This window comes from Brassica napus, unplaced genomic scaffold (assembly GCF_020379485.1).
Source record: "Brassica napus cultivar Da-Ae unplaced genomic scaffold, Da-Ae ScsIHWf_1232;HRSCAF=1759, whole genome shotgun sequence".
Taxonomy (NCBI): Eukaryota; Viridiplantae; Streptophyta; class Magnoliopsida; order Brassicales; family Brassicaceae; genus Brassica; species Brassica napus.
This window is the reverse complement of record NW_026014654.1, coordinates 7,222-31,008: the sequence shown is the minus strand read 5'-3', so window position 1 is coordinate 31,008 and position 23,787 is coordinate 7,222. Positions and strand designations below refer to the sequence as shown.

Genomic DNA, 23,787 nt, shown 5'->3' with positions numbered 1-23,787 from the left:
ATCTCTGCTTATTTAGGCACCAGAAACCCCTCCCCCCCCTATTTTCGAAAATAGTGAGACCCACCCACTATTTTATTTTTATTTTTTGTAGCTCCCCCCTAAACTTCTATGATCTGCTGCTCGTAGTATCTGATTTACTGAGAAAAAATTACTAATCAATAAAAACATACATTATCTATTATCAATACTCATACAGTTATCTTGATAAATATTTGTAATTGATATAAAATATATAAAATCTCTCACATTATTGATAATGTTTGAACTTCTTTAAAGTTCTCCATGAATGGATATATTATGTCAGGAAGATAAAATCCTTAACCCCTTTCCCCCTTCAAGCTTAATATAAACTCCTATCACCGCCAAACCATCATTATATTTCTAAAAAACTCTATAGAACACATATAACATAACAAAAAAATATTTGACATATATATAAATTCATTGGATTTAAAAAGTATTGGGTTGTTTAGCTTGAGAGATCATCTGGACGACCTCTCTCATGGTCGGTCTCTCAACACTATGTTCTTGAACACATAGCATTGCGACAAAGAACAATTCCATGGCTTCTCCTAATGGCACATTGCTCAATCTTTGGTCAATGATCTTCACCACACCTTGTCTGTTACAGTTTGTCTGAATCTTTGACCATTGCACAATGTCTATCCCTTCTTCTCCAAATTTATCTACTGGTTTTCGACCCGTTATTAGCTCCAATAGTACTACTCCAAAGCTGTACACATCGCTCTTCTCATCTATTCGCAGTGTATATGCGTATTCTGCGTAATAAAAATCAGGTAAAATATGTTTAGATCGACCATTAATACACGAAATTTTATGTAGGAATGAGAAATTGAATTGAATCGGTTTAACTAAACCAAACTCTAACACTGAAACTTTTGTCAAATTATCTCAGTATTAATTAGGCTTAAAAGACCCAAACATGAAAAAGAAAATTATTTTAAATGTAAGTTTACACATTTAATTTATAAGATTATTTTTTCTTATATGGATTTTTACTAAGTTACTAACCGAGCCAAACTAAGTTTATTTTGGTTCTAGTTCGGTTACTATTTATTCTGAACTAAATACACACCAAAACATCAAACAAACCGAACAGTAACCTAAATTCATGTTCAGCCCTAGTTTCGAACGTTACGTGTAATGCAAGAAACAAGTATTGGGGATCCGTCATGTACCTGGAGCGATGTAGCCGTAGGAGCCTGCGACCGATGACATACACTCTGAAGCTCCATTATCTTGCAACATAAACTTAGCCAGCCCAAAATCAGCGACATGAGCTTCAAAATCAGGACCTAACAAGATGTTGTTTGATTTCACATCGCGGTGAATTATAAGCGGCGAGCAATCGTGATGAAGATAACACAATCCCTTAGCCGCTTCCAACGCTATTTGCAACCGCGTTTCCCACTTCAAAAACACTCCAGCTTTCCCATGCAAGACTTCTCCAAGACTACCATTAGGCATGTACTCGTAAACAAGGAGATTCACGTCTTTGTTTGAACAGAAAGCGAGCAATCTCACTATGTTCCTGTGTCTAATTCTACCTAATGTCTGAATCTCTGCGGATAAACCGTTGTCGTGAGACGATGTTTTGCTTATGGACAAGAGTTTCTTGACCGCAACTTCTTCACCGTTTGGCATTAAGCCTTTGTAGACAATCCCTGCACCGCCTTTACCGATCACATTGTTCTCTTTAACGCATTCCACAATGTGCTCGCTTCTGAAACCTAGCTGTTGAAAACCTATGAGCTTCCAAACGTTCGAGCTATTCCTTCTCATTCCCCAATTCTTGACCACAGCTAAAACGATGAACACCAAGAAGAACCCTAGTAGACCTAACCCTAATAACAGCTTGAATTTCGCGGAGTTTTCGCCATGGGAATTTGCATTTTTCTGGTTGAGAAGCTGAGATTGAGACTGGTTTTGAGAACCGTTGCAAGGGTTTGAAGAGTACCCGCAGAGAAAAGGGTTTCCGAGGAATGACGTGTTGTTCAAGTAAACAAATTGCCCTGAAGTTGGTACAGAACCAGAGAAGTTGTTGTGTGAGAAATCTGCTGATGTCAAGCTCTTCAAGTATCCTAGCTCCGTGGGGATGCTTTGGTTTAAAGAGTTCCAAGAAACATTCAGATAGTTTAGAATCCGAACCTGCGAAATCTGAACTGGAATCTGACCCGAGAGCTGGTTATGACTCAAATCCAAGAAGGTCAATGACTGACAATCACCAATCTCTTGAGGTAACTTGCCAGAGAAGTTATTTCTGCTCATGTCAATCTTGAGAAGACCCTTCAAGCTTCCTATCTCACCAGGGATCTGTCCAGTGAACCGGTTCGAGCCAAGAAGAAGAATCTGAAGGCTTCTGAGGTTTCTGATTGAGCTAGGGATCGGTCCGGTTAACCGATTGTTTGACAGATTGATCTGAGTGAGACTTGATAACCCTACACTTCCCTCCTCTTCCTCTGGCACTTCTCCGGTCAAGAAGTTGTTTTGAAGCTCGAGAAGCGATACATTAGGTAAACTGATCAAACCCTTTGGTAGTTTACCTGTCAGAAAGTTCTGACCTAAACGGAATCTCCAGAGCGTCTCGCATTGGCCAAGATCTTCAGGGAGAGGACCGAACAAGAAGTTGTTGAAGAGAATGAGAATCTTTAGGTTTCTTCCGAAGCAGAGCGATTCAGGGATCAAACCTGTGAGTTTATTAGTAGACAAATCGATCTCGATCAACTTCCCGTTGGTGCCAAGATTCTCAGGAATCTTTCCGGTGAAGTTGTTGTGCCAAAGCTTGAGAACTTCAAGATCAGGAAGGCGAGATACAAACTCAGGTATCTCACCGTGTAGTCTGTTGAAGAAGAGGTTAAACAGCTGAAGCTTTTGAAGTCCAGCTAGCTCAAGAGGAATCTCTCCTTCTAGAAAGTTGTTGGAGAGATCTAGAGTCTTGAGGCTTGTCATGTTCCCTAACTCTCTAGGAACAGAACCTGTAAGCGCATTGGTCTGAAGATAAAGAATCTCCAAGTTCTTGAGATTCCCTAGCTCTCCAGGGATCGATCCTTTCAAGCTGCAGTTAGCTAAATCCAAGTGAACGAGATTGATCAATCTCCCCAAATCAGAAGGTATCCCGCCGTGGAAGTCGTTGTAGTAACCTAAGTATAGCTTCTGAAGAGTTGTGATGTTGCCTAATTCGCTAGGGATCCTCCCGGTTAGGTCATTTCCATATAAAGACAGTAACGTGAGTCGCAAGAAACCTCCGTAGCTTCTAGGGATCTCACCGTTGAAGTAGTTTCCTCCGAGGTCTAAGTAATCGAGTTGATTGAGTTTGGTTAGAGACAGAGGAAGCGATCCGTTGAGGTTGTTGTCGTAAGCGTCGAGCGTGGTGAGCTGAGTCATTTGGCTGAAATCAAGTGGCGCAAGCTCTCCTTCAAAGGCGTTGTTGGAGATGTTTAAGAACTCTAGGCTCGTCAGTTTGAGGATATCTGGCGAGAGAGTGCCGGAGATGTTGAGGTTAGAGATGTCGAGACGAGTAATGGACTGGTTCAAGCTGTCACAAGAAACGCGAGTCCAAGAACATAGAGAGTTGAAATTTGGAATGGTCCATGAATCAAGAGAAGGATCTAAAGAATCAAAGCTTTGCTTTAGAGAGACAAGGACTTTGGCTTGTCTAATTAGTGAGAGATTAAGAGATGAACTTGAAGAAGAACAGAAGAGAAGAGAGACTGATGACAAGATTAGGAAGAAAGTGAATATATTGTCTCCCATTGTTACATCAGAAAGAAAGAAAAAAAAAACTCTCCGACACGAATCTGAAGATTTTCAGAGAAGTGAAAGAGAAGAAGGGTCTTCGAAGAAGTTGCAATACCCTAGAAGGAGATCATCATCATTAGACATCATCATGTTTTCACTGTTTTTTTTTAAATGATTTGGGGCTCACGATGTTCTGAAGTTGCTGCTTGGAGTGAGTGGATTAATAAGTGGAGAAGATCATCATCATTTCATGCCATCAGTTTTTTTTTTTTTTGAATATACGAAATCATGTAAAATTATAATAAATAAATTAAAAGAAAGTGAAAAAAAGTTGATGTATCCAATGCATTCTTCTCCTTTAGGATTTGAGCTTTAGTTTTTTTTTTTTAATGAGTCTTTAGCTTTTGAAAAAAGCAAAAGCAATATATACTTTCACAAAAGATGAGAAAACACACACACATCATCGCTTTTTTCTTTATTAGAGAAAATTATAAATTTTAAAAGATAAATGCCCATTGCCTTCTTTTTACCTCTCTTTATCGTCTGATTTGATTTGTTTTTAGGATTATTTGAATTAGGTTTCATATATATAATATGGGTCATAGTCACATAGTCCACTAGGTCTCAACCAATGTTCTTAAACCAGATCCGGACATCGTACGACTTACCGGATTGCTGGATTATTAGGTGCGGGTGAACCGCATGTTAATAAATATTAGTTTTATTATATAATAATATATTAGCTATGTAAATAAAAATATAAAATAAAGTCTAATATTTTCTAAATATTTTTAAAACATAAAATAATAGTTTGGATATGTATATATTTTATGTTTAAAAACATTTAGAAAATACTTAATTTTAGTTTTTATATTTTTATTTTCATTTGACATACAAAATATCAAAAAAATAGTTTAGACTATTTAAAATTTTCTCTAACAAGGTAAGAGTTATTGTATCTAAAATAAATCAAGACATAAAATTTATAAATATCTAAATGTCTAATGTGAATAATAAATTAAACTACAAATACAAAATAAACCAAAGTAAAAGATCATTGTAATAAATTATCAATAACCGAAATAAACTTACACTAAATTACATCAACTAATTTTGGTTCTCTCTCCTATCATTCACTTTATTTTTTTCGTGTGGCATAGAGAAATCTTCATCAAAATCTAAAAATCACAAATATAAAACTGAAAAAAGAAAACCTAACTTTTTCTTGTCAGCACCTAACTTCTTAATTGAAAACTTAGATATAAAACATAATCAAAAACTAATTAAAAACTAAAAAAGAAGTAAAAGTTGTTTATTAGTTCGACCGGTGGTTCAACTGGTACCGGTACCAGATTCTGGGTTTTTGGGGTTTTTTGCGGGTTTCTAAATATTGGATTTTCACAAAACCTAAACCGGATTTTTTTTGGGTCACCGGATTTACCGGTTCAACCGCGGGTTCGAGTCGGGTTTTATAACACTGGTTTCAACATAACAAAATTTTAAAAGCTTGATTGGATGAAATCATGAATTTTGTGTGCGTAAGAAAAAAAGCAAAGTTTGTTGTAATCGAACCCTATTCTTACCTTAGTCCGAAATCAAAACCGCTATGTACGACAATTTGATTTTGACATAACTGTTAGTTAATTTGCTCAAAATACTAAAAGAAGTTGGATATTAAAGATTTGCCTAACTTTGGGGGAAAATAGCGATGATGGAGTGAGCAAAACTAGGGGGAAATGTGTGCAGATCACTAAATAGGATAAATGTTGTGGGTAGGGAATGCAAATACTCATAAGTTTACTGTATATTTTTTCATTGAATAGATTGTTTCAAACTTTCACATGTATTTGTATCTTTTTCTATAAATATATTTATTATCTATACTATTAAAATAAAAGTCATGACTTATTTCATGTGTGATTTTTTATTTGGATCATCCTTAAAAATTTATTAAATTTTACATAACTTAATTATAATATCTTTTTATTTATTTGAAATATTAATAAATATCTTAAAGAAATGTCTAAGAAAATCTATCAAATATCTTTTAGAATCTTTTTAAAATATATTTTCGAAATTAGTTAATTAAAATTTTAGTTAACTCAAAGTAAAATTAGAAACTAAATTTTAGTTTAGTTTTGATTGTAATTTTTTTATTAATTATATAAAATACTTTTAATATATTTTAATGATAATAACAATTTAAAATTTATTTAATTTTCAAAATTAAATTTAAGAAGTATTTTAAAAGATGTTCTTAAAAAGAAATATTCATTTCTATTTCTAATTTAAAAATACAAATTCTTATATATTTACCATAGAAATTATGACTTATTTCATATGTGATTTTTTAAATTTAGACCACTTAAAAGTCACACCTTTAAATGATTTTACCATGTTTAACTAACTAATTTACACATTTTCATAGATGAAACATTTGATCTTTATTTATATCGTATATGTAAGACTTTACTCTACTGTTATTAACGTCTGTATACTCCCATGAGTTAAAAAATAATTGGGTTTATTATTTAAACAACTATACTAAATTGGTTTAATTAATAAATATATACCAAATTCTCTAGTACGTAGGTTCAACTTAATTTATTTTTCACATATGTTTCAAATTTAGAAATAAAACAAAAATTATGCAAATCAGTATTTTTACATAATAATGTTTTCAAAATAAATTTTGTTACAAAAATACAAAATTTATAAATTTTATAATAGTAATATTATACGTCACAAAAATATTATTATAAAATTAGATAATATATAATGCCAAATTATATTAATTAATTGATATATTTTATTACATAATCTAAAATATTTTGGTATTAAAAAAATCCGCACGGTTGTGCGGGTCAAGATCTAGTTTCATTATTAAAATCGTAACTATATATATATATAAAGATTAGTAAAATATTATTTTATTGTCATATTCAAAGATACTGTAATATTTCACAAATTTAGAAAGTTTTTAAAAAATTAAACTTTTCGCTTCATAGATTTATATTATCGAGTAAATAATTAATCATTTAGTTTTTGTTTAATTTTAAAATAAACTATATAGTTTAAAATTTGTTTTCATTGGTTTAAGGTAGTAAAGATTAATCATTGTTAGATAATATGATTTTTGTTATTTAAAAAAAAATCTTTATAATTTTAAAAGTTAACATCGGCAAATATTTAAATATTTAGCATATAGAGGTATAGTATTACAATATTAAATTATATATATTTAATTTATATTATCTATAAATCCAATAGATCATCTATTGTTTAAATTCAATTATTGATAGCCCAATAAAAAATTATGGCAGACTTAAAATTTAAATGATAAGATTAGATATTAAATGTAACATCACTTTCTAGGAATAGATCCATTAGGTCCATTTTTTAAAAAAAATCACACATGAATCAATGTTGTAACTTATGTTTTAATATATAAGATAGTTGACTTGTACTTTTGAATTTACACTGTTTGCGTGATTACATAACATTCCAATAAAAGCGAGAATTGTCATATTTATTTTTTAATCAGTCATAAGTAATTGTCTCTTATATTATACTCCCTCCGTTTCATATTAAGTGTCGTTTTAGAGAAAAAAATTTCGTTACAAAATAAGTGTCGTTTTTTATTTTCAATGCAAAATTTATTAATTTTATGCAAAATTTATTTTTCTATTGGTTAAAATATGGTTGGGTATAGGTAATAGTATTTTTTTTTATAGGAAATGTACAAAATTAATTGTTTCCTTAATCCGTGTGCCGAAACCTAAAACGACACTTATAATGAAACAGGGGGAGTACCAGTTAAGAAAAACACTGAACTTAAAAAAAACCTTTACTTTTGGTAATATAATCCACATTTTATCAAAAAAAAAAAAAAACACTGAACTGGCTTTATAATTTTCTAAAAAATCGTTACATAGAAAAAAAGAAACACTCGTACAGTATCATAAAGAGGACACACACTCACATGTTGCTAATATCAAACCATATAATTACTCTATATTATGAAATAAACATCGTACCTTTATGTCATTCAAATGTTTTATGTTCCATTAACTAAAGATCAAAATCTAATCCATCAGATTTAAGAGGGCAAGCATTGTCTTTGTCCAACCACTAAACTAGTACAAACCAAAGTAACTAGAATCTTTGGTAATTGTGCTGCTCTTTTTGTTTTTTGTTGTTTTAGAAGAAATTAATAACTTCTCTGTCAAGGATTCTGTTTCTGTACCCAATGTTTCAACAGCTTAAGCTCCTCGAAATTTTCACACCATGAACCTGCAAAAAGATACTTATTTATATGTACATGCAAATCTTCAATGATTATCAAATTATTTCGTAAACTGCCCTTTCCGATTATTTTCCCCTTTTCTATGATATATATATTTTTTTTTAAAAAGACGCATCAGATTTATAAGATAAACTACAGTACCAACTTGATATGGTATATATATGATCTAAAGAGAAACTATTTATATGGAAAAAACATAGACTAACTCAGAGCTAGTTTTACAAATATAACGGCTAATTCATTTTGTGGATAAAAAGATCAAATTCAAATACATTCACTATAGGTTTAGTCATAGTTGACAACTGCAGATTAATTATAAATAGTTAAAATACCGGTTTCTTTCATACGGTTTATAGATAGGTCTGAGTTTCAATTTAGAATTTTCTAGTTGTTCTAATAAAATAACATCTGAAATAAGTAATACCTATAACGCAATTAAGATAGTGAAAGTTCTTGGTTGGTTTAACTCGTAAATATAATTTGGAAGAAATATTAGTTATTTCAAGCATGCATATCTCATCCAACTATTTTTTTATAATGGCCTATATTGTTTTCTCGTTTAAGAGCTAGAAGAGTTTTTTCTTCGAATGAGAGAGTATATTCATTGATGCAATTTAAATGTACAAAATAAGTTGAAGGGAATACAAAATTATATTCATAAGGTAAAATGCTCACCATGAAACGATGTAAGAAACAATACAACAATAAGGATTTAGTATGAAAAATCGGTTAAAAAAAAAAACAATAAGGATTTAAACTTCGAAAATACTTGGCGTGGGAAAATGTGATAAAGAATACCTTATAATTCATTTGTTTATTAGTGAAAATCCAAACCAAATCTATCCATCTTTTATTTTTGATGGGCTCTTTTTAGTTTAGTATTTTGAGCAAATTAACTCTAACTGTTATAGCTTATTGTTTGAAGATCCATAATTTTTTTGATACATTAATTGAACACTAGGTTGCGCGGGTTTTTGTTTTTATTTATTTTTATATAAATATTTAGTATATATTATAATATATATGTGTTTATCAATTTTTAAAACATAATAAGTTTAGAGTTAATTTGCTCAAAATACTAAAAGAAGTTGGATATTAAGGATTTGCCTAACTTTGGGGGAAAATAGTTTATTCGGTTTTAGATTATTGAGATGCCTAAAGTTTGAGAAGAACAAAGAGGAGGCCCTCCCCCATCAACTTTGCTGGCCTAAAGTGAAAAGAAAAGCCGAAGACAGCTGATTATTCATTTGGAGCATGCTGCTTTTTTTTTCTAAAATGAACGTCTCGATCTTTTACTTTTAATTGCTGTGAAGCATATGAAAACTTTCAGAATGAAATTTAAGATAGAAAACACATAAGCATATTAGTTCGACTAAATCATGAACGTCTCAATCTTTTACTTTTAGTTTTCTTCAAGCATATGAAAACTTCCATAATGAAATTTAAGAAAGAAAACACTTAAGAATAGTTAATTCAACTAACAATGAATAAAATATTCATCTGGTTTTGAATATGGATATACAACCCTCGATAACCCAACATGCAGCGAAAGAGACCTCAGTCTCATCGCCCCTTATGGCAGAAACTTTGGCTGTCCTCTCAGCCATGACCTTTGCCCTCTCCATTGGTATTGAAACTGCCTCAATCTTTTCGGACTCTCAGACCCTAATCAACTCGATCAACAAGAAAGAGATGAAGTTGGAGATCTATGGCGCAATCAATGATATCTACCTTCTGGCGTCTTCATTCAAGTCGATCTCTTTTCTGTTTATTCCGAGAACGGCAAATGTTAGGGCCGATTTAATTGCTAAACAAGCCCTTTGGGCAACAAACCCACTCTAAGTTTCTTTAATGAAATCACTGTTTTACAAAAAAAGGATATACAACCCTCGTTTATATTTAGTGATTGCTGAGAAGTGAGAACTACAAATGTTGTCACGGACTGGACTAATTTAACGCTGGCATTATTGGTTTTAGACTACGTGTATGAACATTTTTTTATTTTAGTTAGTAGGCCTAGGTCCGGCTTACTCCTTTTGACTATGCAGGTTACTGCACCGCAAAAAATTGTCTGACATATATATCGTAATTATGATGGATTTCACTGGTCCAAACAAGTAGGATTGGAATACAACTGATTTTATATGAATGAAGACTAACATAAGTTCATGATTTTTTTGTTTTTTTGCCAAGAATTTGAGTTCATGGATATTTAAGCATACTATAACATCATTGACGGAAAACGCATGAACAACCACCGATGAAGGACCCGAATCCATCATTTTCTATTTATATGTTCTCAGGTGGATATGAAATTTGACGTTGTAGGAACCAATGTTTCCACAAAAGAATTAAAGAAGTACATGGACATCTTTCTAGGGACTAGGGTACCAACTGCATTTCTACATGTTTTGTTGCGCATGTAATTTAGAGAAACGAGAGTTGGTGGCTTCTTCTTTTTATCTTTTCAAATTGCAAAACTTTTTTTTTGGTACCATTGTTCGACTTTATTTCAATTGCAAAACTTTCTCAGTAAATGGCTATGGTTTTGAATTGAGACTTTATGGAGTGGTTACTTTTTTCTTATAACCTTATTAGTAAATGGCTACGGGTTCGACTTTGTCTCTTTTCCTCATGAATTTGTTTTGCAATTTTTCTCTTGGTATTTCTGTTTTTTTTTTTGAGGTTTTCATTGGCGTGCATTGACGCTTTTCTTAGAAGAAACATTTGTAGATGAAAAGGAATACAATTTGCCAAAATGTAAGTATTTTCAATATTTTTCCATTAAAATAAAATACATCTTAAATGATTTAAAAGATAAAATTAAATAAAGATAAATTGCATCCTATACATACAACTTTTTTCTTAATTAGGTAAATACCCAGAATCCCACATAATGGTGCTTTGATTGCTAGACACTAAAATTTAATGTTATAGGTAGATTGCTAATATTCATATTCTGTTTGTATAATGAGCCAATTGACTCAAAGATAAATATCAAAATAATAAAATTATTTCTGTTAATTAAAAAGGTTAGCTTTTTGAAGAATTGTTGCTGTATAAAAGATTCTAAGACAGATGTTTCATTTTTAGGTTGGTCCGAGATCGCCTTAATTTGTATAATAGAACATAGCGATCATATATAATCGCGTGATATTGCAAGATGATTTCGAGATTTCTAGAGAGAAGAAAATTGAAGCTATCGGTTTGATAGATTAACTCGCCAGAAACTTGAAACACATGAATCCTTGATATATGTAAGTTATCAGTCTGACAGATAGTAATATCTTTAGTTCACACCTCAGTCCTCACAGTTCTGTTTCAACCCTAAAACCATTTTTATATTTACTGTTGTGTGTGTTAGTTGAATTAGTTCATTGATTAGGCTCACAAGTGCTAATCTCAGTTCATTTCAGCTGGGATAAAAAAGGAATTTCATTTATTTACAGAAAGAATTTTTAAATTGTAAAAAAGGTTATGAGATGATCCTGTCAATTCTTCACTTTCTGGTGTAGTCTCGTCTTGTTCTTTCACTTTATTGTGTTTCTTTTGTTCTGCGGTAATGATGTGTCTCCACTGTTGTATAAGTCTATGCTATGCTATGGCAGGTCTGTTCTTTTATGATAATGGGCTTATTCGGCATTGCGGACTTAAGAAATGTATCAAAACACATTCCCTATAAGATTTAGCTCAATCAAGGCCTCTAAAAAACTATTCACTCAAAAATGTTAAGCATGCTCTATGTATAATTGGAATCGTATCACATTAAGAAGACAACCTTTAATTATTTGTTTGAATAACAAAGACCTGTGCCACACAAAGTGATTGCGTATAACATAATTAATTTGGATCAATACATTGATAGTTTCGCAAAATGTTTTGCAACACAATGAGAATATACTTGTACTCCACTTAAACAACTTTAAGCTATTTTTATCTTTGCAAAATATAAACTAAAACTTTCGTAGTGTCAATGTGTCACCTACATAACTAAACCCAAGAGATTGACCAAGATCAACCTCTGCTGTTTCTTAAACGTCTGCTTCTAGTTGCTCCATACGCAAAATGGATGGACCAAGATTAACCTCCATTTTGAAAGTTGCTTAGAGAATGATTAGTTTCTGATTTATTCTAAAAAAGAAAGGCATGTAATTAACGCTCATGACAGTTTTTGTTTAAAGGTTCAATAAAAAAAATGCTTCTCGGTATCAAATAATAGAGGGGCAATGAAACTAGACGAGTGCTTAATATCCTGTCCAAAAAACTACTAGAGCCTGCAAGTTTCAAAAACTCTTCGATCATTAAGAAACTTGTTTTAGGGGAGAGAAATTTTTTGGACGGTCGACAAGCTTACTGGTTGTTTTGTTTTAGATCGGTTCTGGTTCCGGTTATGTTAGAACAAAATGTATGAGAGCATACATTCGACTTAGTTATATTGAAGTAAGAGCGTAAAAACATGGATTAATTGGATTTGAAGGAAAAAATAAAGAAGGGATTGAATTGGTCAAGTCAAAACCATGAGCATCACTATTTTTTACAATTGAAAATGATTATAAGTATTTCTTATTACGCCTACAATGGGTATAGTGGAATATCACGCAACTCTTTTAAAGAAAGGACAATTAATACATTCAAGAGAGATTGCCATTAAGATATATAAGGCCAACTCCAATGGGACACCAAAATACCAAGTTTAATGTGATTTCATCTCCGATGAGAGAAAAATGACATTATCCCACCAAATTTGGTGTAGAGTGAATAGTGTTACACCAAATTTGGTGTAACAGTATTCATCATACCAAATATCAAATATTCGTATTTTATTATGTTTTATTTAATGATATAGTTTAATTATTATTGTTAATCAGTTCAAATTTGTAATTAAACATAAATATATTGTATTGTTTGTATTTTATCACTAAATGATTATCATATAAAGTATTTTTATTTTAAAATATCATATGTAATCTTTATTCAAGTTATATTTAATTAGTAATGAAAAATTAATAATATTACACTGTTGTAATGTTAGATTTAATATTTAGCAAAAATGTTAGATTTAATAGTAAATAATTAAAACTTTAAGTAATACTATTAAATTAACCAAACAATGAAATAGCTTTCTTATTTTTATCTTATATTATAGTTAAAATTGTATTACTAACTAATACAAGTTTTATTAAAATAAATATTTTATTTTGTTACATGCTTTTTATAATTAATAGTTTGTAATTTTTAATATAATATTATATTTATAATAGATATATTAAATATATAATATTGTTAAACCAACAATATAAACGTAAATAAATTTAATAAACATAAAATTACAAAAACAATTAGAGATATAAGTGTGGAAAAACAATTATTTATCAATTTCAAATAATAAAAATATAAAAGGTATTAAAACTGAAAACATTAAATAATATATAATATGGTTTTTGATGTGATACTTGGTGTCATGGTTGGAGATGACAAAAAGAATTTGACACCAATACATCATATATGGTGTAATTTCAATATCAAATTTGGTGTTATGATTGGAGATGCCCTAAGAACACTTCCAACTGTGACATTTTATGGGTTTCTTAATAATTAAAGAAAAAGAAACATAAAAGAAAATTAGAGAGTGAAAGGAGAGAGAGATAGTAGAAAAGTTCCAAAACTTGATATTTTTATATACCCTTTAAAACTATCTTGCACACATGTCACCATATAAATGAATTTATTTTTTATCAAACATTATGATTTATTTTAAAAAAAAAATTCTGATAAATTATTAGTTTTATTTAAATCAGGACCTCAGTGCACAATCCCAACTGTCGAGGTTGCTCTAAGAACATCTCTAACCCCACTATATTTTTTCCTCTAAAATAAAGTTCAGAGTAAAAATGCTCTAATGGTATTCTATTTTCTACTCTATAATAGTGTAAACCTATTTTTTATTCTATATATAAAATAATTTTTTATTTTTTGTTCATCACTCTATTTTTCACTCTAAAATATAGTACCATTGGAGCAACATCCAACTCTATTATAGAGTTACTCTATTTTAGAGGAAAAAATAGAGTAAACCATTGGAAATGGTCAAAGGTGGTTACCACTTCATTTGAGTTAAGAAAATTTAAATTTCCTTATTACTAGCACGTAGGAATGGCAATTGGGACAACCCGCCCCGCCGTGGCCCGCCCCGCTGCGGTCTCTATTTCTGGCGGATCTTTGCGGGTCAGCCCGCCTTAACCCGCGGTTCATAAACCTCTACCCAAACCCGCCCCGCTTGCTACATAGGACTTTGCGGTCTGGCCCGCGGGTAGTGAAAATGCAGTCTTCATTAGTTCTCTTCTTCTCATTGACCTTGAGACATCTCAGAACTCATCGATGAGACATGATATTAGCCTACACGGTTTCTTTGGTTTCTCTACTAAAGAATGAAAGTGTAATATTGAATCAGTCTGATACCAATGACAATTAATAGTAAAACTTTAAAACAATCAAAGTTTCAAACAAAACAACTCATACATAAAAATAAAAAGAAAACAAAACTGATAACTTCTTGTCAAAGTCTACAACCATCATGTTTCAAGTCAACTAGTCATGTCAAACAAAGCAAACGAACTCTTGAACTCAATACTGTAAGTCTGTAACTTAGTAGCAGATTGTAAATTTGTAATCTAATTACAGCATAGAATGGTGAGTGATAAAATAGCATGCAAAGATTTAACTTTAACTCGTGTCTACCGAGAGGAAGAAATCATATACCTGTGTAGATGGTAGATGGTGATAGATCGAGGAAGAGGTGAAGCTACAATGGTAGATGGAGTAAGAAGAACGAGGAAGAAGAGAAGCTATGGTAGTAGATCGAGGAAGAAGAGAAGCTCTGGTGGTGCTCTCTACGAAAAGAAGTACGGTTGTAGACCAAAGATGAAGAGAAGGTACCGATGAAGAAGATAAGGCCCAGTGGTGACCTTAGTCAACGGGTGGAAGAGAAGGTCCAAAATTTCCTCCACAGTCGCCGTTTCTCACATTTTTCGTCGGTGAGCAGAACGCCAAACGTCTCTGGTGAAGAAGACATGCGGGTCCTGAATGCCCCGCAAACCCGCGTCGACCCACCCCGCATTGGCCCATACCCGAAATTGACCAACCCGCAAGACCCGCAATATCTCGGGCCTAAGATATGTAAGCCCAAGCCCGCCCCGCAGTGGGACTTTACGGGTTAGGCCCGCGGGCTAACGTACCAATTGCCATCCCTACTTGCACGCATCAACTATCTTAAATAAATCCGATGTGCTCTCCTCTTACTGGTAGACTAATCAAATGTCACGTGCACATAAACTCATCCACGTAGTTCCATCGATAAATTAAAGTATTCCAAAATCTACTAACAAAACTGTTTAATCAAAAATTTTACAAACAGGAGTAGTCTTGTAGATTACAAAATCTTATCTGAGAATAACAAATCAGAAAATTATACAAATATATGCGAATCAATCAATGGACTAAATTGATTGAAGGATAATATATCAGAACTATATATATGTGTCGGATAAACTAATTGGTTGAATAACTGTATAGCAAAAAAACATTAACAAACATTTTGTATTCACATAAACGTAAATAAAACCACATTAAAGACTTACCAAAAAAAAAGAACACAGACAAACAAAATAAAATAAAAAGAATGAAAAAGGTTTTTTGTTCCTTTCATTTTTTACGTACAGATGTTTTCATACAAAGAGAAGCAACCATACCGTCTTGAATCAAATCAAGGCTTTGATGGCTCAGCCACTGGCGCCGGCGTCGTCGTCTCTGGTGCCTTAGCCGGACTTTCAACCACCTCTGGAGCCGGGGGTGGTGCAGCTTCTTCTTTTTTCACTTCTTCGATAGGTTTTTTCTCCTCCTCCTTGGCGACCTCTGGTTTGTGCTCCTCAACGACAGCGGTTGTAACGGTCTTTTCAACAATCTCCTCTTTCTCACCACTTGGTTCTTCGGTTTTGGCTGGCTCCTCGGTTTTGGCCGGTTCTTCGGCTTTCACTTCCTTCACCGGTACTTCCCGTGTCTTAACCTCCTCGGGAAGGAACACACATACCTTCTCGAATATGAACGTGACTGGTCCGGAGACATAGCCAGCTCCGAAGCTAGACGCAGCGTCTTTCACAGCCGTTGATCCGGGAAATTCTGAATTTACAAATCATAATTAGACACAAAGATAAGTTAAATACACTATTTCCATATAATAAAAGTAGGACGAAGAAAAATGATCCAATTAATATATCAAAACACATTTTCTATAAAGATGATGAGGTTTAACCTAAAGTTTTCAAATTGGTGAAGTATGAAGAAACATTCAATATAATCCAAAAATGTTATAATGTGTTAGTCCAATTTATTATTAATATACACAACTAGGAGAAATGAATATTTTTGATTCTATGATATAAGAATATGAATTAAGCTCGAGATATACATCCGTAAAAAAACGATATATATTGGACGTGATAGGAATCCAAAGTTTCTGCCAGCAACTATTTGGTGTAAGATCGATAACTGTTTATATAGTCGATAAATCAGGTAAAATAAGACAAGCAAATATTGTCGTCTGGGTATTTATAACAGGCACAATGAGAAAGCGTAACTGAATCATTACCGATAGCGGCAAGCGCCTCGAGATACTTCTGCACGGCTGCTGAGTTTTTCTTCAAACCAGCCTCCTTAGGGTCTCTCACCAAAGCCTGCCCATTTTAATTTTAAGTTTGAATTTTAATAACACTAGTAGCCATGGCTCTGAAATTAGATAATTGAAAAGAAAATGAAGATAGGGACCTTGACTTCGGCAGACGTGGCCTCATAGGTTTCCACGACCTTCGGTTGGAGTTCTGTCTTTTTCTCCTCAATTTCCTTGTTGATTGCTTCCTATCATACGTACCCAAATTTTTTTTTTTTTTTTTTTTTTTGGTAAAAACCCAATTGATCCATCATACGTGCCCATATTAGCAAACACATAAACCCCAAATATCCTAATAAAAAATCCCAATAAATATGAGTGGATAATTATTCCAGGACAAAAAGCCTTAATTGCTAGAGTCCAATCGATATGTGCTTATTGGTTTTGATTTTCAGGAATCAAACAAAAACTATTAAAAACACCTAATATACAGCAAATTAACTTGTATATGCGTGATAATATATTTATGATCAAATAAAGGTGTCTCGAGGGACCTATAGCCTCATAATTAAGAGAATATTTAGGTAATTATATGTACCTTAGACTCATCAAAGGTCTTGCAAGCTTCAGCAGCGGCAGCTTTCTTAACACTACTCTTCTCGAATATCTTCTTGAACCTTGGAACAACCTTGGAATTCCAGTAACCCATTTTTGATAATTTTACCTGAAATAAACCTACTCAACTCGAACGATTCTGTCAATGAAATAGGAAAAATGTTATTTACATATTCTTTTGGAACGAAAAAATAAATATGAAATATATCATGCATAATAGGCCCACGTTACTTATCTGTCATATATCTATAGTACATATCTGCTGGTGAATAAAAACAAATGTACATATAACAAATTAATGTTCTACGAAACGACAGAAAGCAATACACCAAAATAAAATAAAATTATGTTTTTATCCTTCTTCAACAGTATTTCTTCAAACAAATTAAACTAAACCTGAAGATGTGTTTATGATATTAGTATTTTCGAATTGCCTTGTGCAAAAAAGAGATTCTTATGCTTATGCTTATGTGTGTGTGTGTGTGTTTTTTTCGAATCAAAACCTAGACTAATCAGGAAATAGTCGAGAGTTTCACTATGAAAGATGAACTTCTCATAATTTGAACGTAGAACGATTGATACACAAACAGGAATCATGTATCATGTCTCTATATATTTACTAACTTTGTTTCTCTACATAATCTGGAGAAGCCATCGAACAACAAACCCTAGTAATTAAACAGTCCGTTAAGATGAATATTTTCACATATCTAAAGGATCGAAGTAGACGCATATATATATATATATATATATATATATATATTTACATGCTTGTATAAAAAACACATGTTTGTGTTTGAATTTGTTAATTTCATCACGAGTTTGATATAGAAACTTACTTGAGATGATAAATCTCTTTCGAGATCTCCGTCTCGATCTGTTCTTCTTCTTCTTTGAAACACACGAAACTGATTAATTGTTTCTCTGAAAACCCCTTCACGTCATATAGATATGGTTCTCTTCAAATCACCCCTTGTTTTCTTCTTAATTACGATATTGACCCTCCCTCTCTTCTTTACCCCTCTTGCCTCAATTGGCATCTTAACCGTTTTCTGTCGTCTCTCTTCGCGGTTATCTCCTCAATTAAGCAACATTAAACCGAAAATACTTTTCAATACATCATCCATCCATGGTTTTATGTAAACCGGTTTCGGAATCACTGTGATTTTAGTTCTGATTTTCTTCGATAACCGGAAATGGGTCAGAGACAGCAGTACAAGTTAAATATTGGAATAACTGTCAAACAGAAGAGAACGCAGATAGGCAAGGGTAAACATAAATTTAAGATGGAAATATGCCAGCTGGCGGTCACATCAAACAGAGTTGGCAAAGATCAAAGTAGGTCCCGTACCAATGGGATTGTTAATATTAGATGGTTATCTATAGGGGTAACATATATGCTTCTTATCTCATATATGTTCAAAATGTCATATTATAATGTATGATCTTCTGTTGAAATTGAACACATAAAACGTCTGTTTATTCTGTTTTAATTATTTAGTTGATGTATATCTGTCATACTTTGAGTTGGATTATGATTATTCTCAAAATCTGAAAAAGTAATTTTGATTTTAATTTGTTTAATATTATATTGCTGAAGCAATGTGAGGTGTAAAAATGCCGGGTCTTATGTTTTGAGACGCTTAAAGTAATTTGCAATGGGATGTTCTTATATATGTTCTCATAGGTGTTCTCACTCCGAAACAAAACAAAATAGTAATAAAAAGTGAAGAGAGAATGTAATGGTGTTCTAAATGAAGAGCTTTTGTAACAATTTTGAGAGTACTAAAAGACACTTGTCAACTCTTAGTTAATCTAATTTTTATTTCAAGATTAAAATTAAAGATTTCAAGTTTATTAGACTATAATACTAATATTTTTATTGCTTAAGAACTTTAGAAGGGTTCTCATGGATAACAAGCTCTAATCCACTTAAGAGTTTAATGCTCTAAAATCAGTGTTTCCGGATCTACGATCAAATAGATAAATCCAGAAATTTATAAAATCCGGTTTGAGTGTAGCAAAAAATTATTATTCAAAATCTGATAATATCCGATAAAACATAAAAAAAAACGAAAATCTCAGCAAACATTTAACTGGACATCGGTTGACCTGGTAAAAACACAGAAAAATTCGATAATATTTCTATTTTCTTTTGCCATCAACATAGACCGACTCATCCAAGACTCTGCGAACCAAACTGGTAATTCTGCATCGATATGAACGACATACGACCATTGCTGCCTAGCACCATGCATTCTGCGTCCGAGGTATATGAATGAACGCTGAGTGATTAAAACTTTCTTTCAGTATCTTAATATCTTCCAAATAACTTTCAAAAGCATGTAACTCTTCTGGTTCCGAAACCATCTTCACCAATTGAGAACAATCTGTTGCGAACGTGACGTTAGAGCTGGGCATTTTACGTTAAATTGATTCGATTTATTATTCGTTTTGATTCGATTCGGATATCCGTAAAATTTCGAAACAAAGCAAATACTAAAAATCAATATCCGTTAAGATTGAAGGAAATCACAGATATTAAAATTATGGGAAGTGTATATCCGTTCAGATCCGACAATATATAAATACATGTATATCTTGATTATATTTAAAGTTTTAAATGTATAAAATTATATAATTATTATTCGAACATATGATTTGACAATTTCTATTCACATTATTACTTATATAAGAGTTTTACATAAAAATAAGAGAAATTGGTTATGACAATTATAACTTTTTCTTAAGTTTTGGTGTGTTATTAATTGTTAACTAAGTTTAAAAAATTTACAAAATATGTAGATTCACTACTTCTTTTAATTTTTTTTATATATAATGCAAAAAAATATTATAAAAAAAAATTTGTATCGAATTTTAAAGATTATTTGTATTAATCTAAACGGATGAGATATCCGTAAGTATTCGTAAACATCCACAAATCTCTATTTATTTTCCGGATATCGTTTTTCGGGATATCCGTATTTTCTCGAAGCAAAGCAAATCGAAAAATTAAATATCCGTAACATACGAAGGAAATCACAAATACCTTCAAAATCCCGGATATACGATCTATGCCTAGCCCAATGTGACGTGATACTATCTTAAATTTCTCATATATTTCATCGCCTAAATGAACACTTCAACTTTTAAATGAAGTGGTGATAAACTTGCCCTTGTATTTCTTGCCCCATAAGACCATCAAAACCTTCAAGAGTACTATACCAAGCTTGTCTAGAGTAAATATCATTTTTCTTCCATGACTCATCCGTAAAACACCTTCTTTCCGGTATTTGGGGCAACACTGTACCCTCCCCCAGCTCCCTCGTTTGAGTAACCCTCTGAGTTATCGATGCATGGGCCTCCCTCCAAATCAATGATTCAGTTTCTGCCAATTTTAATTAATCTATGGGGTCAACATCGATGTTACTGAAAACTTTGTTATTTATGGTCTTCCAAATATTACCATAAAATCCATGGGAAATGGTGATAATCCATTAGCGGATATACCCTCTAGTTCAGGATATCCGTACATTCTTTTATTTGATAATATTTCTAAATAAATTGATTAAATTTTCCATACATTTATAATATTACAAAAAATTGATAAAACTAAAACTACAAATTTATGGTTCTTTTGATTTGATGAAAATTTTACTATGTCTTTCGAAAAATGAAGAAAATGATCGTATAGAAAACCAAAATTTATTGATATGAGAATATAAGGCTATTTTTATGTTTGTTATTAATAATCTATTATAAATTGTCTTTTATTTATTTTAGACTTAAAATTTGACTTTTTATTTAATTATTTATTCTTTTAATTTTAACCAGATTCTTATTTAGTATTAAAAATTAATCATATAATTTATTTTCTGGCAGTTGAAAAATTAAATTAAAACAAAATTTTAGATATTTAAATATATTTAATAAAAAATAAAATTTGAAAATTTGATATTATCTCATATTTTTATTGGTTAATTATTTTATGTCCATAAATAATTATATATTATAATTTATTAATTTGAGGTTTAACCACAGTCGACCTTGATTCGATGACTCATAGAGTAATCCAATTCAATGTCCGGATTGGGTTTAAAACATTGCCTAAAACTTTATATTGCATAAAATTGATATTTCGTGAACATCTCAACTCTTAGATGTAAATAATGCAAAAAAAAAATTCAGTTTCTTAAAAAATTATTGTTTTAATTGGTGACCATGAATGGAATGAATGGAAAAAAAAAACAAAAATTCATTTGAAAAGTTGAATTGAAAAATATAATTGAATAGAAAGGAACAAACGTTCCATATCAAAATTAGAGAAAGAAATTATTTCTTCATTAGTTCCTCAGTATATGAGGAAAAGAAAAGAATGTAGTGGAGCCCATGTATCAATTATGAGGCATATTCATCATCTTTATTTCCTAAAACATGATCACCAATTAGGGGTGTTCAATCCGGATATCGGTTCGGTTTTTTCGGTTTTTCGGGTGTTTCGGTTTTTATAAAAAATATCTACCATATTAAAACCATATTTAATATGGTTTGGTTCAGTTTATATACCGTGGTTTTCGATTTATTCGATTTATACCAAAAAACTGTAAAAATATTTATCTCTTAAAATATTTTGTGAATTTTACTTTATATTTAGATATCGGCTTTAATTTAATTATAACATGGCGATATTTTGGTTTTTAAATAATCTATTTTTTATTTTACTATTTAAATAATCAGTAAATATATTTATTTAATAACAGTAATAGTTTTATGGAATAAAAGTAAGAAATATCGGTAATCCATAATACTATTAAACAAAAAGTAAAAAATATGTTTTTTTTAATTTGATAAAAAAAATTGAACTTAAAATAAAATATTAAATAACTAAAATAAACATTTAAGTAGGAAGATCATACCAATAAAATAAATTAGGTATATATTATTAATTATATTATATAATTTACATATACTTATAATTTACATATACTTATACTTTATATTTTAATTGATCGGTTTATTCGGTTTATATACCAAACCATATCCATATACCACGGTTTCTTAAAAATGACATCCATTCGGTATATTCGGTACTACCAAATCCAAACCATTTTTTCTATTTCGGTTCGGTTCGGTTTTAATTGGTTTGGTTTTACCGGATTGAACACCGATTACAATTAATAAAATAATATATTAGTCAGTACACAAAAAAAAAATATTAGTTACAATTTTTTTTAAAGTACATTAACCTAAAACACCGTTTTGTTCTACAAGTTGCGCATCCTTCATTTCTGCTCTCGAAACGTCGGCGCAATAAGTCCGTCTACCACCAACAGGAGTCCCGTGAAACGTCTTTTTCTGAATCGTTTGTCCATCTGGACAAGCCTAATCAACTTCTGTTCGAATCAAGACAGACATCAACTCTATCGGTAGTCACAAAAGCCATCGCAGGAGCATAAGAGTGGACTTTAGCTCAGTCGAGCTTGGAATCGACATGTAACAACAAAAAGGATCAAGCTTTACCTCTCATTCCCTCAATCCCCACCGAACGATCCAATGTAATACAGATGCGGCTTGGAACTCTGTCTCAAATTCTGAGGACTTGGTTGGATCTTCTCAGATCAGGAAGCACCATCTACCCATGGATCCCAATTTCGAACTCATGCAAAAACGTCTCTTGTTGATGAAGCTTTAGCGATCCGTGCAGCCCTCACTCACGCCATTCATCTTGGCTACACAAAAATCTGGTTTAGTTCAGACTCCCTTGGATTGATCAGAGCCATTGTTTCGATCAACAAACCAAAGAATCTCCATGAAATTCTCTTGGATATCGAAATCCTATCGTCTTCTTTCAATTTCAGTTATTTTTACTTTATTCCAATAGAGCAAAATGGGTCTGAGACTGTATGGCAAAAGCCTCTTTATGTAATATGCACATTTTATAATATGCACTTTATAAAATTGGTAGTTCGAAAAAAATAAAAAAACCCAATGATCACAATAATCAAACTTACTGAAATAGGAAAATTAAACTTACTAGGAAAAGAAAAGAAAATTATTTCGCATGGCCTAGCTGTTCGAAGAAATTAAGTTGTCCAAAAACAAATATATTAATGTTATAAATCTAATGGTGAATGTTCATGACCAATACTGGCCCAATACATAGAAGATAGAGAGATGGCCGAAACCCTAGAGAGAGGAGAGAGAGAGAGCCGGCTTCAGGAGAGAGAGAGACGGCCACAAGACTAGGAGAAAAGGAAACCCTATTTTCTTTTCCATATAAGTTTATGTTTTAGTAGTTTTCCTAAATCTAGATGGATTAGGATATGTACTCTTTCCATTTATCTTTATCTTGTAATCCTTATATAAAGGAACCTCTATTGATCATTAATACACAGAAATATTCAGACTCTAAACTCTCTAATTACAACAAGTTATCAGCACGATA

General features: G+C 31.7%; 2 protein-coding genes across 2 annotated transcripts; both read right to left on the bottom strand.

Moving 5' to 3' along the window:
* Positions 1-356: 356 nt before the first annotated feature.
* Positions 357-4,018, bottom strand: LOC125596580 (leucine-rich repeat receptor-like serine/threonine-protein kinase BAM3). Its single transcript, XM_048771674.1, has 2 exons — positions 1,200-4,018; positions 357-779 (listed from the first exon to the last, which is right to left on the bottom strand). Exons 1-2 carry the CDS (start codon positions 3,772-3,774, stop codon positions 451-453), a joined length of 2,904 nt encoding a protein of 967 aa, XP_048627631.1. The 5' UTR covers positions 3,775-4,018; the 3' UTR covers positions 357-450.
* Positions 4,019-15,643: 11,625 nt separating this feature from the next.
* On the bottom strand, positions 15,644-18,394 carry LOC106421190 (plasma membrane-associated cation-binding protein 1). Its single transcript, XM_013862039.3, has 5 exons — positions 18,182-18,394; positions 17,326-17,481; positions 16,886-16,975; positions 16,710-16,794; positions 15,644-16,240 (listed from the first exon to the last, which is right to left on the bottom strand). The coding sequence occupies exons 2-5, from the start codon at positions 17,434-17,436 to the stop codon at positions 15,828-15,830; spliced, it is 699 nt and encodes a 232-aa protein (XP_013717493.2). The 5' UTR covers positions 17,437-17,481; positions 18,182-18,394; the 3' UTR covers positions 15,644-15,827.
* Between the last annotated feature and the right edge of the window lie 5,393 nt (positions 18,395-23,787).

Excerpts from the sequence above, each read along its gene's own strand:
- LOC125596580 (XM_048771674.1), bottom strand. The coding sequence starts at position 3,774 with ATGGGAGACAATATATTCACTTTCTTCCTAATCTTGTCATCAGTCTCT. Across the intron at positions 780-1,199 it reads CTACGGCTACATCGCTCCAG|AATACGCATATACACTGCGA; the intron begins GTACATGACGGA and ends TTTATTACGCAG.
- LOC106421190 (XM_013862039.3), bottom strand. The coding sequence starts at position 17,436 with ATGGGTTACTGGAATTCCAAGGTTGTTCCAAGGTTCAAGAAGATATTC. Across the intron at positions 16,795-16,885 it reads CCACGTCTGCCGAAGTCAAG|GCTTTGGTGAGAGACCCTAA; the intron begins GTCCCTATCTTC and ends TAAAATGGGCAG. Across the intron at positions 16,241-16,709 it reads CGAGGCGCTTGCCGCTATCG|AATTTCCCGGATCAACGGCT; the intron begins GTAATGATTCAG and ends TTGTAAATTCAG.